Source organism: Euphorbia lathyris, chromosome 8 (assembly GCF_963576675.1).
Source record: "Euphorbia lathyris chromosome 8, ddEupLath1.1, whole genome shotgun sequence".
Lineage (NCBI taxonomy): Eukaryota > Viridiplantae > Streptophyta > Magnoliopsida > Malpighiales > Euphorbiaceae > Euphorbia > Euphorbia lathyris.
The window spans coordinates 60,233,021-60,247,341 of NC_088917.1; the positions used below are offsets into that span (position 1 = coordinate 60,233,021).

Genomic DNA, 14,321 nt, shown 5'->3' on the forward strand with positions numbered 1-14,321 from the left:
TATATTTTTTTCCATTAATATTATTTTGTCTAAAAGAAATTTACATAGAGTTTTGCCCTCCCCCCTCCCTCAAATCTTGGATCCGCCACTATTCTTACCCCTATTTATTACCATCTAATCCCAAATAAAGACTTTATCATGTCTTTATTTGTCATTTTACACAAACACCTATTAATAATTAACTAAGTCTTAGCAAACAAGATTACACAATTAGATTGTCAAATTAGCTGACCAAAAATGCAATCATATTATAGCTAATGTAATCAGTTATCAGCTAATGTAATCAGCTATCAGCTAACCGCTAATAGCTAACAGTTATTGCCAAACAAGGCCAAATTGTTTATCAACCACATTTCTTACAAAACCACGTTTTCAATTTTTCAAATCATTATTTTGGAAACCTTTTCTCTCTAAAGGTACATTTTCTCTCACCTAATTAAACATCACTGAAATAACCTCAAAACCAAAAGGTTCAACATTAAAATCGATTAAAGTACCATTTTCATCAGTCATTTAATGGAAGATTACTTGTTTGTATTGGTTTTTAAAGTTCAATGGTCATAAAGAAATTAAGCCAAAATCGAGGGGTCACCTATGTAATTTATCCAATAATTAACAGCACATAAATAATAAAAACAGAAAGTTAATTAGGTAAAGACAAGATAGAAAAGAAAAGAGATGGAGCCGGTTAAAGACGGCTAAGTATTGACAGTTTTCGCTCTCGCGTAGCCAGCCGGCCTTCTCTTATTCCCTCCTAATCAATATTTAATTAATTAATTAAGCATTGCCAGCCTAATCAATAATAATTACAACTCTTTTTCTTAATTCCTTATATAATCACTTCACTTTGCATTCTACGATATCACACTCACTCATCCCTCTCTTTCTTTCATATTATCATAAATAATATGGGGAAATTATCGCAACAGAATCAAAAAACTGCTGCTAGAAATACTAATATTAAAACGACGAATGAAAATGGAGTTACAAAGGTAAAACGCACTAGAAGAAGTGTACCAAGAGATTCTCCACCTCAACGTAGCTCCATTTACCGTGGAGTTACTAGGTTATTATCTTTTTTTTCTTTCTTTCTTTTTTGTTCTATCATATGATTATTATTATTTATTCTGAATTTAATTAATATAAATGTGTTTATTTTTTATTGATTCAGACACAGATGGACTGGCCGGTATGAAGCTCATTTATGGGATAAAAATTGCTGGAATGAATCTCAGAATAAGAAAGGAAGACAAGGTTTTTATTTTTATTTTTATTTTATTTTTTTGCATACATAAAAAAATATTATTGGAGATTTTAACTTTGATATTTTTTTTCCATGGTGGCATTATTTGTGGAAATGGAAATGCAGTCTATCTTGGTAAGTATCACAATTATGTAATAAAATAATGATAAATAATATTTGAATTTTGTTTAGATATTTGATTAAGAAAATTAAGCAATGGAAATTGTACTTATTATTCAGGTGCTTATGATGATGAAGAAGCAGCAGCTCATGCCTATGACTTAGCAGCACTCAAATATTGGGGTCCCGAAACAATTCTTAATTTTCCCGTAAGGATGAAAAAATATATACATATTTCAACAAGTAATTAAAAAATTACAATTCAGAAAATATATCGAGAAACTTGAATCTGTATTTTCGATATTATAAAAGAATTATTAAGTTGATTTGTGAATAACGTGTAAGAATTTATTATATTTGTTAATTTTATAGTTGCCAACATACGAAAATGAACTGAGAGAGATGGAGGTTCAGTCCAGAGAAGAATATATTGGATCATTGAGAAGGTAATATAAAAAAAATAATTAACTTTGGAAATTTATAATTATTTTTTAGAATTAGCCTAATCATTAGGCAATGAATTTAATTACAGGAAAAGCAGTGGATTTTCTCGTGGAGTATCAAAGTATAGGGGTGTGGCAAGGTACGTAGTCAAATAATTACGAGAAATTTTACTTATGATATTTCAGAAGTGATATATCCGATCAATGAAAATGATTTTATATATCACTGTAGGAAAGATGATATATGAAAGACGTAAAAAATGAATAATTATATTATTAATTAATTCATGTGGTATATTTCTTTCCGAATATCCTAAAAAAAATTGATTACATTTAAAGATATTGAAATTTTGTTTTCTATCTCAACATGTACGTGTGGCAGTTTTCCAAGTGAATTTGGCTATGGTGTATTGATGAAATAGAAGTTGGAATCTTATTTAAAATGCATATTATATTTACCAAATTTGAAGATTCTCAGTTGTTGTCACATATAATTAATATATAAAATGTTATTTTTAACATTACCTATCTGACTTAAATTTTTATGTCAATTTTTTTTTTTAACATTAATTTAATTAAGTCTTTTTAACCATTAATCATATCAAGGTCATTTACTATTGAAATTTCAATACAAAAGTTTAAGCTAAAATCATATCCGATAATAATTTTTATTATATATGATCTTTGGCAATACATGTTTCAGACTCAATAGGTATTTATATATAGATATATTATATAAAAATTATCATTGGACCTTATATATTGGTTTAAATTTTTAAATTAATTAGTTTCTTAATAGTTATATAATTACGTTTTTAGAAAACATTTTACGATATTTCCAAAGTAATAATATATCTACTATTGATGTCACAAGCACGTAAATTTAGTTTTGAATATAAATCATTTTTCATTAAGTGTTATGAGATTATTTTTTATTAATTGAGTGTATTGTTCTTGAAATACAGTAAAAATTATCTATTTTTAGTTACTTATTTATGAATTTCATCTATAAAATTTGTAATAGATTTTAAATAAATTTAATTTGGATGAGCAGGCATCATCATAATGGAAGATGGGAGGCCAGGATTGGCAGGGTGTTTGGAAACAAATACCTTTATCTTGGGACATATGGTAAATAATTTCATTAATTCCAACTAATTTGCTTTACTTATTTCATAATTAATTACTTTTTTTATTAATAATTCCTTAAACTCAACTATAATTCCAATTTCTGATAATGTACCAAAATTTTAAGGATATACTACAAATTTGTAAATTTCATTCTCTTTACCTTTTATATGATTGTGAAGTTTATTGACTATTTCTAGCTATAATATTATTTTGCAATTTGTCAAAAGATAACTTGTTTTTTTCTTTATTTTTTGCAATTATCCTATTTGCAATTAATGTGATTAATTAAGTAAGAGCTAAATAAAGACAAGCAAATACAGTTAATTTGGGAGTTGGATAACTCCAAATTAGCTACCATCTATTCTGAAGCCTCCTTAGGATAGCAAATCTGAATGCGTTTTAGTTGAAATAATTTGGAATATTATTCCAAATAATATTCCGGGAGAACTATTTTTCTTTCGGACCTCGTTTATAACCCTAAATCATTAAAATTCAGAACGCCTGAAATCAAACTTTAATAGAATACTGAAGTCATGTTTTTTGTCACTTAATTTCAGTATCAGCAATTTCAGTTTATTTCAGTAGCATTCAGTTCAGTAATCAGTTTAGTTCAGCAATTTATCATTACTTATTATAATTATTTATTATTATTATTATTAGAACTATTATTATTTTTTATAAGCTTTTTATTTTAATTATAGATATTTTTAAAAGATTATATTATTATTCCAGTTTCAGTAGAATTCAGTTCAATTTAGTTAACTTAATTTCAGTAAAAAAAGAATAGAGTCTGAGCAACAAAAATATCGTTTAATTTGCATTCTATATTTATTAAGGGTTAATTTTTTTTTTTTTTAAAAAAAAAAACTCTTTTGACTATACTGTTTACAGATGGAGGATTGTGGTAGTTTTCTCTCAAAACGAGGATTGTACTTGTCGACATTTGCAAATCGAGGACTTTTGGAATGACAATGCCAAATTTAGCCATTAACGACTTCAAAATAAAAAATTTCAACAATTAAAGTAGTTTAGTATCACATTTACTATGGACCTACCATTCTTATTTTTCAAAATCATCATTTTTTTAGTTTTATTTCTCTAAACATTAACTTTCTCTCTTCTCATCAAACAACGCCTAAATCACCTCTAAACTAAAAAGTTGAAGAATTGGAGTTGCTTAAAATATCATTAAATTCTTGAAATTTTTCATTTTGAGGTAAAATTTTCGTTACCATTTTTATTTCTCTAAACATTAACTTTCTCTCTTACCATTTTCGTTAAAGGTAAAATTTGGCAATGTCAATCCAAAAGTCCTCACTTGTACACAATCCTCGTTTTGATAAAAAAAAAATACCACAATACTCCATCTGCAAAACAGTATAACCATAAGGATTTCTTTTAGAATAAACCCATTTATTAATCATAACTTTAACTTATCATATATTTAAATTATGTCTGAATTATAGTTCTAATTTTATGAATTTTTTTTCCTCAGCTACTCAAGAGGAAGCTGCCACAGCATATGATATGGCTGCAATAGAGTACAGAGGCCTAAATGCTGTCACTAATTTTGATCTCAGTAGATATATCAAATGGCTCAAACCTAATCAAAATGATAATACTACCACCAACATCAATCCTCCTAACCCTAACCCTAATTCCACCAATTTAGTTACTCTAATTACTCCTACTCCAATCCCTAATTCTGACCAAGAACTTCCTCTAAACTTCCTTCAAATTCCAAACCAACACCCCTACCAAACTTCACCACTTTCAGGTGAATCCACACTACTTCCAATTGAACCACCGCGGCCGGCCAATGCCACGTCAGCTTTAGGGTTACTGCTGCAATCATCAAAGTTCAAGGAGATGATGGAGATGACTGCAATGGCGGATTACTCGTCAACCGAGTTCGAACCGCAGCTATCTACGTTCCCGGAGGATATCCAAACATTTTTTGATACCGGCAGCTGCTACGCTGAAGGAGACGACATGATCTTTAGCGACCTCAATTCGTACGTGCCGCAAATGTTCCACTGCGATTTCTGAGAAAAATTGGTCCGGGATCGCTCAGATTATGCCACATCAACAACAATGTTGATGTGGCACAATATGAGTGTGTAGTCCGAGACCACAGTAGAATCACTCGATTTAAAAATTATTCTCTAAAAAATTTTAATGAATAGGTTTTTTTCTGTGAATATGAGAGGCCACTAAAGGTCTCTAGCCCTTCTAATGTGTTGAAGGGAACTTATAGATGTTTAGGGTTTACACAATAAATTTAATAAGGTAGAGATATGATATATAGATTGATGAACTAATCAGGCCAATAATTGATTTGGCTAATTAAATTATTTGCTTTATTTATTTTGTAGATCAACAAAACAAAAAATAAGGGTTATTTTTCTTCATTAATTTATTTTTTTTCTTAATCTTCAGTAAGTTGTAATTTTTTACATTTTTATCTATCAATAATATATTTGGATTTGGATTCTTTCTTTCCCATTTCTATCATCTTTCATATTCAGATTATCAATGTTCTATAATTATGTTTTGAAAATTGTTCTATAGCTCAGGGGAGCTTATCAAAGTATCTTTCAAGATGGTTTTAAAATTTCTGTTTTAAATGTTTGAAAGATAATATCTAGCTCAAGGGGAGCTTATGTTTTATGAATTTGATTAATGAACTATAAAAACCTGTAAATTTTGCTAATCATAAAAAAAATAGAGAGAATGTTAAATACCCATAATTAGACAATTAAGTTTTAAGACATGTTATTATATTTTAATAAATCAAATTAAGTCTTAGATAAGTTTATTCCACGAATATATCTAATTAAAAGGCTTATAATAAATAAATTATTTTTTAGTTCATTAATAAAGATTAAAATATTTTTCACTAAAAAATAATCATACATGCATGAAAGGTTTATCAAAAAGAGTATCCATAAATTAATTCTTTCATATGCATGTACATGTATACATGCCATGCTTAATGAAAATACACTATATAATATTAAACCAAACACATGGTATATTTGGTATATCATTGAGATAATATTAATAAGTAGTTATAGGCATGTATACTTGGCTAAAGAGTTGTAAAATAAATAAATGTGTTGATGAATATTAACCCTTCCATTTTAGTGTCAAATACTATGCTTAAAAGATATATACATTTATCTAATTAATTCCAAAACCATTTATAGTTAAAAGTTGACTTTTGGAAGTGGCATTAAAAGAATTATTTAGATGAATAACCTTACTATTTGCTTTCATGGAGTTAATGTATAAATTTAAATATTTCCCACATTGTTTTCTAGATTTATAGCTCTTCATTCGACCAAAAAAAATTCCCACACCATTTACCATCTCTAGTGGTTGTTAATTTGTTGTTTACTTATCTAGGTAGAATAACAACTGACCACTGGAGTGGTACGTAACAATCAAATTATATTCATTACATAATTTAGTGACAAACTATTTGGGTCTCACCTATTCCATCAATGGAAATGAGTGTTTACATAATTGAAATCAAAATTTTGTATTTTTTTAGGTAAAAAATATTAAGTGTATATCACAAGTGGGTCCTACAAAAGTTGGAAGTAACAAACTTTTGTTACTTATGGTTGTTATGTGGCACCAATAAATAACAAACATTGTCACTAATAATTGCTTATATATGGCATCAATAATGTTGACTTTAAAGGAATTAGTTTGATAATTAACTTACTATTTGTATTGGATTTGGATTGTCTCCCGTTCAAATATAACAGGAGATATCCTGTTAACTTAATCCAATCCACTAATTTCAAATGAAAGGCTAGGGTTAAAATACTCAATTTTTAAAAGTAAAAAAAAGCCTTATTATTACTGCACCTTAATGAGATGTGTACTATATACTAAAACTCCAATTCTATGATATGTATTCTTCATGTTTTATTGTGGAACGCAACTTTATTCCTTTTTCAACCGATTTCAAAATTCAATAGATTATACTCCATCCATTGCAAAATTATTGTTATACTTAAACAGATCACACATATTAAAGAAATAATTAATTATATTAATTAAATATAGGGTTAATTTCATATAAGTGCCATGTGGTTTCACTTTTTTGCAGATAGGTTCTTGTGCTTTGTTTTTGAGCAAATAAAGGATTGTACTTTTCTCCGTTTGCGGAATTGAGGAAGAGACACAAACGGAGTTAGAATCGATGATGTGTCCAATGGCAATTTTGCCATTTTTAAAAATCGGTATATAAATTTAAAAGGTTAATTTCATATAAGTGCCCTGTGGTTTCACTTTTTTGCAAATAGATTCTTGTGCTTTTTTTTTAGCAAATAAAGAATTGTACTTTTCTCCGTTTGCGGAATTGAGGAAAAGGCACAAAATCATGAACCCTAACTCCACCTTCTTCCTCAAATTCATGAACCTTAATCTCCATATTCTTTTCTTTTTTAAGAATATATGATCTAAATTATGAACCCTAACTCTACATCCTCCAGATTCTTCCTCAACCTAAAATTCTGAAAATTGAGAATAATATGCAATTGGGCATAAAAATATCAAAATATCAAAATATGAATTCATTAGATTTCATAAACTTTCCCAATCACATATCAAAATATGAATACATTATGTCCCAAAATGTTAATCTGTCCAAAAATTTGTTTAAATAATTGGCAAAAGCATAATTGTTTGAGCTCCTAATTGCTACTTTATCCAAAAAAAAAAGATAAACAAATTGGCAACTGATAGATGGTGTTTGCCATAAAGTGCTACTTTGTCCAAAAAAGATTACAACTTCAATCACACAAAAAACACTACAACCTTAACCATTAATTTTCTGATGGCCTCAGAAGCCCAAATCTTTCAGATAATCCTTCAAGACAAGATACTCTACTAGGAGGTTTGAATTGTTGTGAAGGAATGATGAGGTTGAGGGCATACTTGGATTCGAAGAACCTCTACCTAGATTTCCAAAACCTCTACCTAGATTTCCAGAACCTCTACCTCTGGTTTTTCTGCTACCTCCTCCTCTCATTGCTGTATAACAAAATACCACATAAATAAAGAGCTATGTAAAAGAAATGGGTCCTTAATCTAAAACCGAAATTAAATTGCATCAAACGAAACCAATACCACTGATTGGCTTTGTACCCTTCATGTTTCAACAGAAACAGTAACATTGTGCATTGGTGTAAGCTGAGAAGCAGTAGCATTGTGCATTGGTGTAGGCTGAGAAGTAGTAGCATTCATCTGTGAATATAGTTTAAAGTGTTAAGAATGAGAAAAAAAACATGAATTATTCACCAAGAGCAGTATTTTATGGGCACAAATTCAACTTTATTAGCACAAACTATAAATGGCATAACCTGTACATTTTGACCAGCCCTTTTGCGCCTCCTTCTTTACGATGGAGTTTCCCCAGTTATACTAGCTTTGCATCCCTTTGCATTATGTCCATATTGATTGCATTTACCACATTTGACAGCACCCCCTGCCCTAGAAACCTTATAGGGGTTCCTAGGCTCATCCGGCTGTCTAATTCTTCTCTTTTTAGGCCTATCAGGTGGCTTTTGAACAATCCAGGGGTGGATATCTGGGTATTGAGTCCTCTCCCACTCTTCCTTAGAAGGTGACGCGGCCTCGCGCGGTCGTGGAGCGAGGCCGATCTTAGGGATAAGTGTACCCCGTCGTTATCAAGTAATAAATTCTGGTTAAGTCCAGGTTATCGTCCACAGGATTTATTTCTGCAAGTATCGAGTTACTTGGTTTCAGGTGTTATCTAGGCTTAGGGGGTTTTGAGTTGGTTTTTCTAAGTTAATCTACTCCTAGGTTGAATTATACTATTCCTGGCTAAGTTATCTGATTCTAACTAAGTTATTCTACGCCTAATTAAGTTACTCTACCCCTAATTAAGTTAAACTACTCCTAAGTGATCTTTTACCAATGCAATTATCCGAAGGAACATGAAGGGGTACGATGATAATGAAAATAGATTGTTTGAGCAATTGAATTAAACCCTAAGTCACTTGTGTCCGAGGCGATTAACCCGACCTATCCTCCTAAAGTCCCTAGTTCGTGATTCCCTTGTAAGGCCGAAACTAGCTCTAAGGCTCAGCAATTTGGGCTTAATCTTCTATAGGGTCGTCAATCCTATAGGCACTGACTAGGTCAGATTCAGCTCGCAATATGTGCCAACTTGATTTTGGGATTATCGAATGAGTTAAACCAATCAGACAAAGCGTAAGACAAAGATTAAAGCATTAAAACAATTGAATGAACAAGAACTATAATATATATCAAAGATGAAAGTATTGTCACGAAGTTACAATGAGCTTAGGATTCATAACATGTATCAGAGGCTAGACAGAATATAAAAGAAGAAAAATCCCTTTCAGGGAACCTGTCTACCAATGCAGGCGTCTTCCTAGGACTTAAGGATGGAGCTTGAGCAATCCTCGGTGAACGGAGCTTCGGAGGTGTCTTAATGGAGGTTTGAAGGATATGGAGGAGGTGGAGAGGATTTCTCAAGATGAAAAGCTAAGAAAATTACAAAGATAAAAGATAGCTAATTTACATTGGAAAAATCCTATTTATAGACGCGGTTCGGGCCCTTTTCTTGACCTAATTCGTGTCCTTATGCGTGTAGGAAGTCGTGGGGTCCGTAGTGGCATCGTGGGGGCGAAATTGGTCTTTTTGACCAATTCCCGCAGGTCTGCTCGCCGAGCAGGCACTGCTGCTCGGCGAGCAGGCGCTGCTCGCTGCGAGCAGGCAATGCCTGCTCGGCGAGCTAGCCTACGAAGGCCAGTTCGTCGAGCAGTCCAGCCCGATGCGCTCCCGCGCGGTCGCCGAAATGCCAATAACGTGTCTTTTCGTCCGAACTTATTCCCTGCGCATGCATAAAAACTCCAAACAACATTAGTCCAAAGGCTAAATTGACCCGCCAATCGTTTATTTGAGCAAACGCTTCGTTTGGTGCGACTTTTGACGGATCAATTAGCTTCAAAAGATAACGGAATTATTAGATGCATGCTAATTTGGCCGTATTTGCATAAATTGATCACAAAATGACCCTAAACAGCGAAAAGTAAATAAAACATTTCCAATTTCTAACTAACTCACACAAAAGCATTTAAATGCGAGAATTGCTCGCTTATTAACCAAATAACACTAAAACCCGTCATAAAGCCATACCCAAAGATAGGGGTTTTTGACCCCTATCAAACCTCCTCGCACTTAAAACTTTACTTGTCCCCAAGTAAACTAAAAAACTAAACCCGCAATCACAAGCAAGCTAGAAAACCTCCCGGTTTGACTAGGTTCTTGACACAATTTCGAGCATCTGTAATTACATGCATTCGGAAATACAAAGTAGAGACACGATATCCAAAAGCCGCATTTCAATTATCATGGGTCATATGTTTTAAGGAAAAGGACACATGTTCAATTAAACGAGCTTGAGGGGATCGCTAAGTAAAACACCTCACCATAGGTGGTTCACTCATTTCACACAATTTTGGTGGCTAAAGTGTTTATTCTCGGCTTATGTTCTTGCTTAGGATTACGTTGATTTTGCACGTTCATCCGAGTTCCTCTACTATGCTATATGACTCCGATGATATCAAAAACAACCTCGAATTGGGGTTGTAATGTGGTTAGAGGGTTAAAGGTACAACAAGGGTTAATAGTTCTAGTGCTAGAAAAACAAAGTTCAAATGGCTTTAGCAAATATGAAGTGATTGAGCTTTTTATTCATCCATTGTTTTCTTGAGACGTTTTGATTTAAAGAACTGGGGAATGAAGTTCTCCCCCTTTAGTTTGTCTCTTTCCTTTTCTTTTCTTTTTTCTGTTTTTCTCTTTTTCTCTCTTTTTTTTCTTTTTTTTTGGATAGTGATGCTTATTCACTTCTTAGCCTTTTGGCTTGCTACTAGGATGCCATAAACAAAGATAAAGCGCTAGAACGACAAAGGCTCGATGTGAGCTTTGCAAAAACTTTGGGTTAAGTAGCAAATCAAGTGATGGTTTGCAAAAACAGGTTAGAACGAAAGAAAAATCTATAAACTACAAAAATATAGGCTCAAAAGGGCTTCCTAGAGTGGATGAAAAAGAGAAAATAAGGTAAAGAAAAAGGGTTAATTCTAATGAGGCTAATTTCATCGTTTATCATCTCAAATCATTGCATGTAGGTTCAACACAGTATTAGGTGCAAAATCTGTAATCTTCCACAAGTCAAAGCATTCACACAAAAATGTCAAGAAAAAGAGCTTTTTGATGTTCGCTCTTAGGCTCAAATTCAACTCACAATTCTTTGGGTTTCAATTTTGTGTTTACTAGTTCTCCCCAAACTCAAGTTTAACATCACATGCCTTCAATTCTTAAGTTATCTACCTAAGTAATGATTTTGACATTTCTTCAAAAGTAGGGTCTAAATGCAAACTTTAGCTCATGCTTTTACAGATACAAGGATTGTGTCCTACACCTAAACTAGTTGTCATGCAATCTTAGATTCGGTTCTCAGCCCTCAAAGACAAATAACGAAGTTTAGATTCGAAGGAGGTTCACGGTTTTAGGTCCTAAACATGCAAAACATAAATAAAACCCGAAAAACGCAAAACTAAACTAGACACAACGCAACAAAAATAAAAAATTTATACAATTTTTGTAAGTTTGTCTACCCCTCCTCCTCACACTAAAAATATGCAATAAGTTCCAACATTGCATCACAAATCATAAAGAACAAGTGTAGAGAGTTAGGGTGGAGAAGACAACTTACTGATCGGCGGGGGGGTATGGCCAAGGCATGTTGTAGCGTTCGCAGTAATCTGCCGCTACGTATTCAAGACCTGAAAGCCTTCGGTCCATATTCTGCTCAAAGTTCGTGAACCGTTGGTCCATCTGTTGAACAGTGTTAAAGGTCCGTAGGTTAAGATCTCGCATTTCTGCCATCATGGTGTTGATGGCTTGGAACTGGGCCTCCGTCCCCGGTGCTTGGTGTTCCGTTTGGTCACCTGCTGCTGCAGCTTCTCCTTCCTCAGGTTCGTCGTGCTCTTCCTCTCTTTGTCGTGGTGGGTTCCTTGCCCGTTTTCTTGTCCTCCCACTTGAGCTTGCTCCTCCAGATGGGTTCCTGTTCATAACTGAATGGAAAGTAGACTTTCCTAGAAATGCAGAGTTAAGCAAGGTGGGGTGGAAACCATCTTCCTGAATGTCCAAATCCTTGAATTGGCTATCAAGGAAGTTGGTAACCAAATGACCAAGGCCAACGAACCCGCGTTTTTTACTTGTTTGGCTTGAAAAGCCTTCAAAGATGGCTTTGATATTATCAGCGGGTTTATGGTTGGCCACACACCACAGTATGAGCAATTCTGTCTTTGAGACCTTATTGCTCTCATTTTTCCCTAACAAGTTGTGAGCCACAAACTTATGGACAAGGTTTAGCACTGGGTCTCGAAGGTGGATTGGGCTAGCAGTGCGGGAGTCAAATTCTGATAAGCCTGTTAATTGCTCCCAAGCTTTATCTTTTGTCATGGGTTCCTCAAAACCCGAGACTGCCTCTGGATGGTTATAGACTCCCATCAAGGCTGCTAACGTGATGTCATTGAGACGATAGGGTACACCGTTTAGTCTGAAAGAATGCTTACCACACCCCAAGGGCAGCTCTTTTCTCAAAGTGGTCAGAAACTCTACAGTGAGGTCATAGTACACTAGGGTCCTTTTCGTGGCCAGTCTATGCCAACCATGGAATTTTAGGACTTCATTGAAGTCCTTTTCTAGACCTATAGATGCTAGATATTTCTGATCAACAATGATTCGAGTGGCAAGGTCTTGCCTAGAAAACCACTGATATAACAGTCCCTCTCGCTCATCTACCAATCCAAAAGGTGAGTTATACATAGCTTGCAGGGTATCGCTGAATTCGACGTCAGAGTCGGCTTCATTGTCAACCGCGATCTTACCCTTGCCTTTCCTTCCCATCGTACCTGAGGAATAGACCAAACGGACTAGTTAGAATCTTTTCACAAAACATAAACATAAATCCCCAAACAACCAACAATTAGGTATAGACCAAAGTTTAGAAGCTTAGGGACAAAAACTATGCACTTTCAGTCCCTAAGCCTTTTACCCGTAATTCCAAATTCGTGTAAAATCAATGATGCCCAGTGACCAAAATGTGTCAAGAGTGTGATATAGAATTCTATTAGCAAGTTTTCAACTATAAATTGAATAGTTGGATTTTGAGCTAAAATGGAGATTTTACCCAAATTGAGCAATTTCTCCAAATTTTCACAAATTAAGAACAAAAATCATACCCAAATCACATATTGATCATAATGTAACTATAAATTGCAAGAATATCAAGAATTTAGAAGCAAGTAAAAGGTTATTTAAGAGAAAAGCTAAAAACCCAAAACTTAGGTTTTGTCCCAAATCCTAAAAATTAACACCCTAAACTAAAATTTAAACCTAGAAACATGTTAGAAATCAAAAATGGGTAAAGATTCATACCTTATTTGTTGAATTCGGGTTAGTATGGAAGATTTGAGGGGTTAGGTTTTGAGAGAAAGAAAAAGAAGAGAAGGAAAGGAAGAAAGAAAGAATGGAAAAAAGAAGAGAAAAAAGAAATAAGAAGAAAGTGGGGAAGGGGATGATGAGTCACCCCCCTCTTTTTCTTTTTTCTTTCTTTTTTCTTTTTCCTTTCTTTTTTTCTTTCTTTCTTTCTTTCTCTTTTTTTTTGGTTCGGGATTAAAATCCCGAACAGCTCGTGTCGGCCGAGCAGATTGGCTCGGCCGACCAGCCCGGCGAGCTGGGCGGCAGTGCCCAGTTCACCCGGGCTGGTTCGAATTTTTTTTTTTTTGGAGAGTATGGGGGAGGGAAAAACTTGACAATGTAAAAAAATGAGATTAAAATTCAACAACCAAAATCAACAAAAATAAAAGAACGGAAATGCAGAAGTAAATTGTTCAAGCTTTGAATTTAAACCGAGGAGAACTCGATTTCTCCCCCTTACTCAATCCTTTCTCAGGATCTTTGGATTCTTCTCCGTTATGCTTGGGAGAGAACCCTGTGGCCTTTCCTGCCTGTCCCTATTGATCTGAGCTACCTGATTGCTCAAATCTTTGCAGAAGGCTTCATTGTTGGCAAGCCTAGCTGAGATCTCCTTCAAAAGAGTGACCACCTCGTCAGATTCCTTAGGAGGTTGCATTGGCCCTTGATTCTGATGTTGATATGGGGGCATGCCAAGCCCCTGATCTCTATGCTCCTGAACAAAACCGCTAGGAGGTCGAAGCACATTCTGATTTGAATTCCCATAAGATAATTTCGGGTGCTGAGGCCTCCTGTAGTTGTTGCTGTTGTTGTAGGAGTTGTGATTGTTGGGG

At 33.8% G+C, this 14,321-nt stretch overlaps 1 protein-coding gene across 1 annotated transcript; it reads left to right on the plus strand.

The window, feature by feature from the left end:
• Window positions 1-908: 908 nt before the first annotated feature.
• On the plus strand, window positions 909-5,161 carry LOC136203532 (AP2-like ethylene-responsive transcription factor At1g16060). The gene is made up of 8 exons (XM_065994704.1): window positions 909-1,066; window positions 1,172-1,254; window positions 1,370-1,378; window positions 1,484-1,572; window positions 1,736-1,809; window positions 1,896-1,946; window positions 2,861-2,937; window positions 4,433-5,161. Exons 1-8 carry the CDS (start codon window positions 909-911, stop codon window positions 4,984-4,986), a joined length of 1,095 nt encoding a protein of 364 aa, XP_065850776.1. The 3' UTR covers window positions 4,987-5,161.
• The last annotated feature ends 9,160 nt before the right edge of the window (window positions 5,162-14,321 follow it).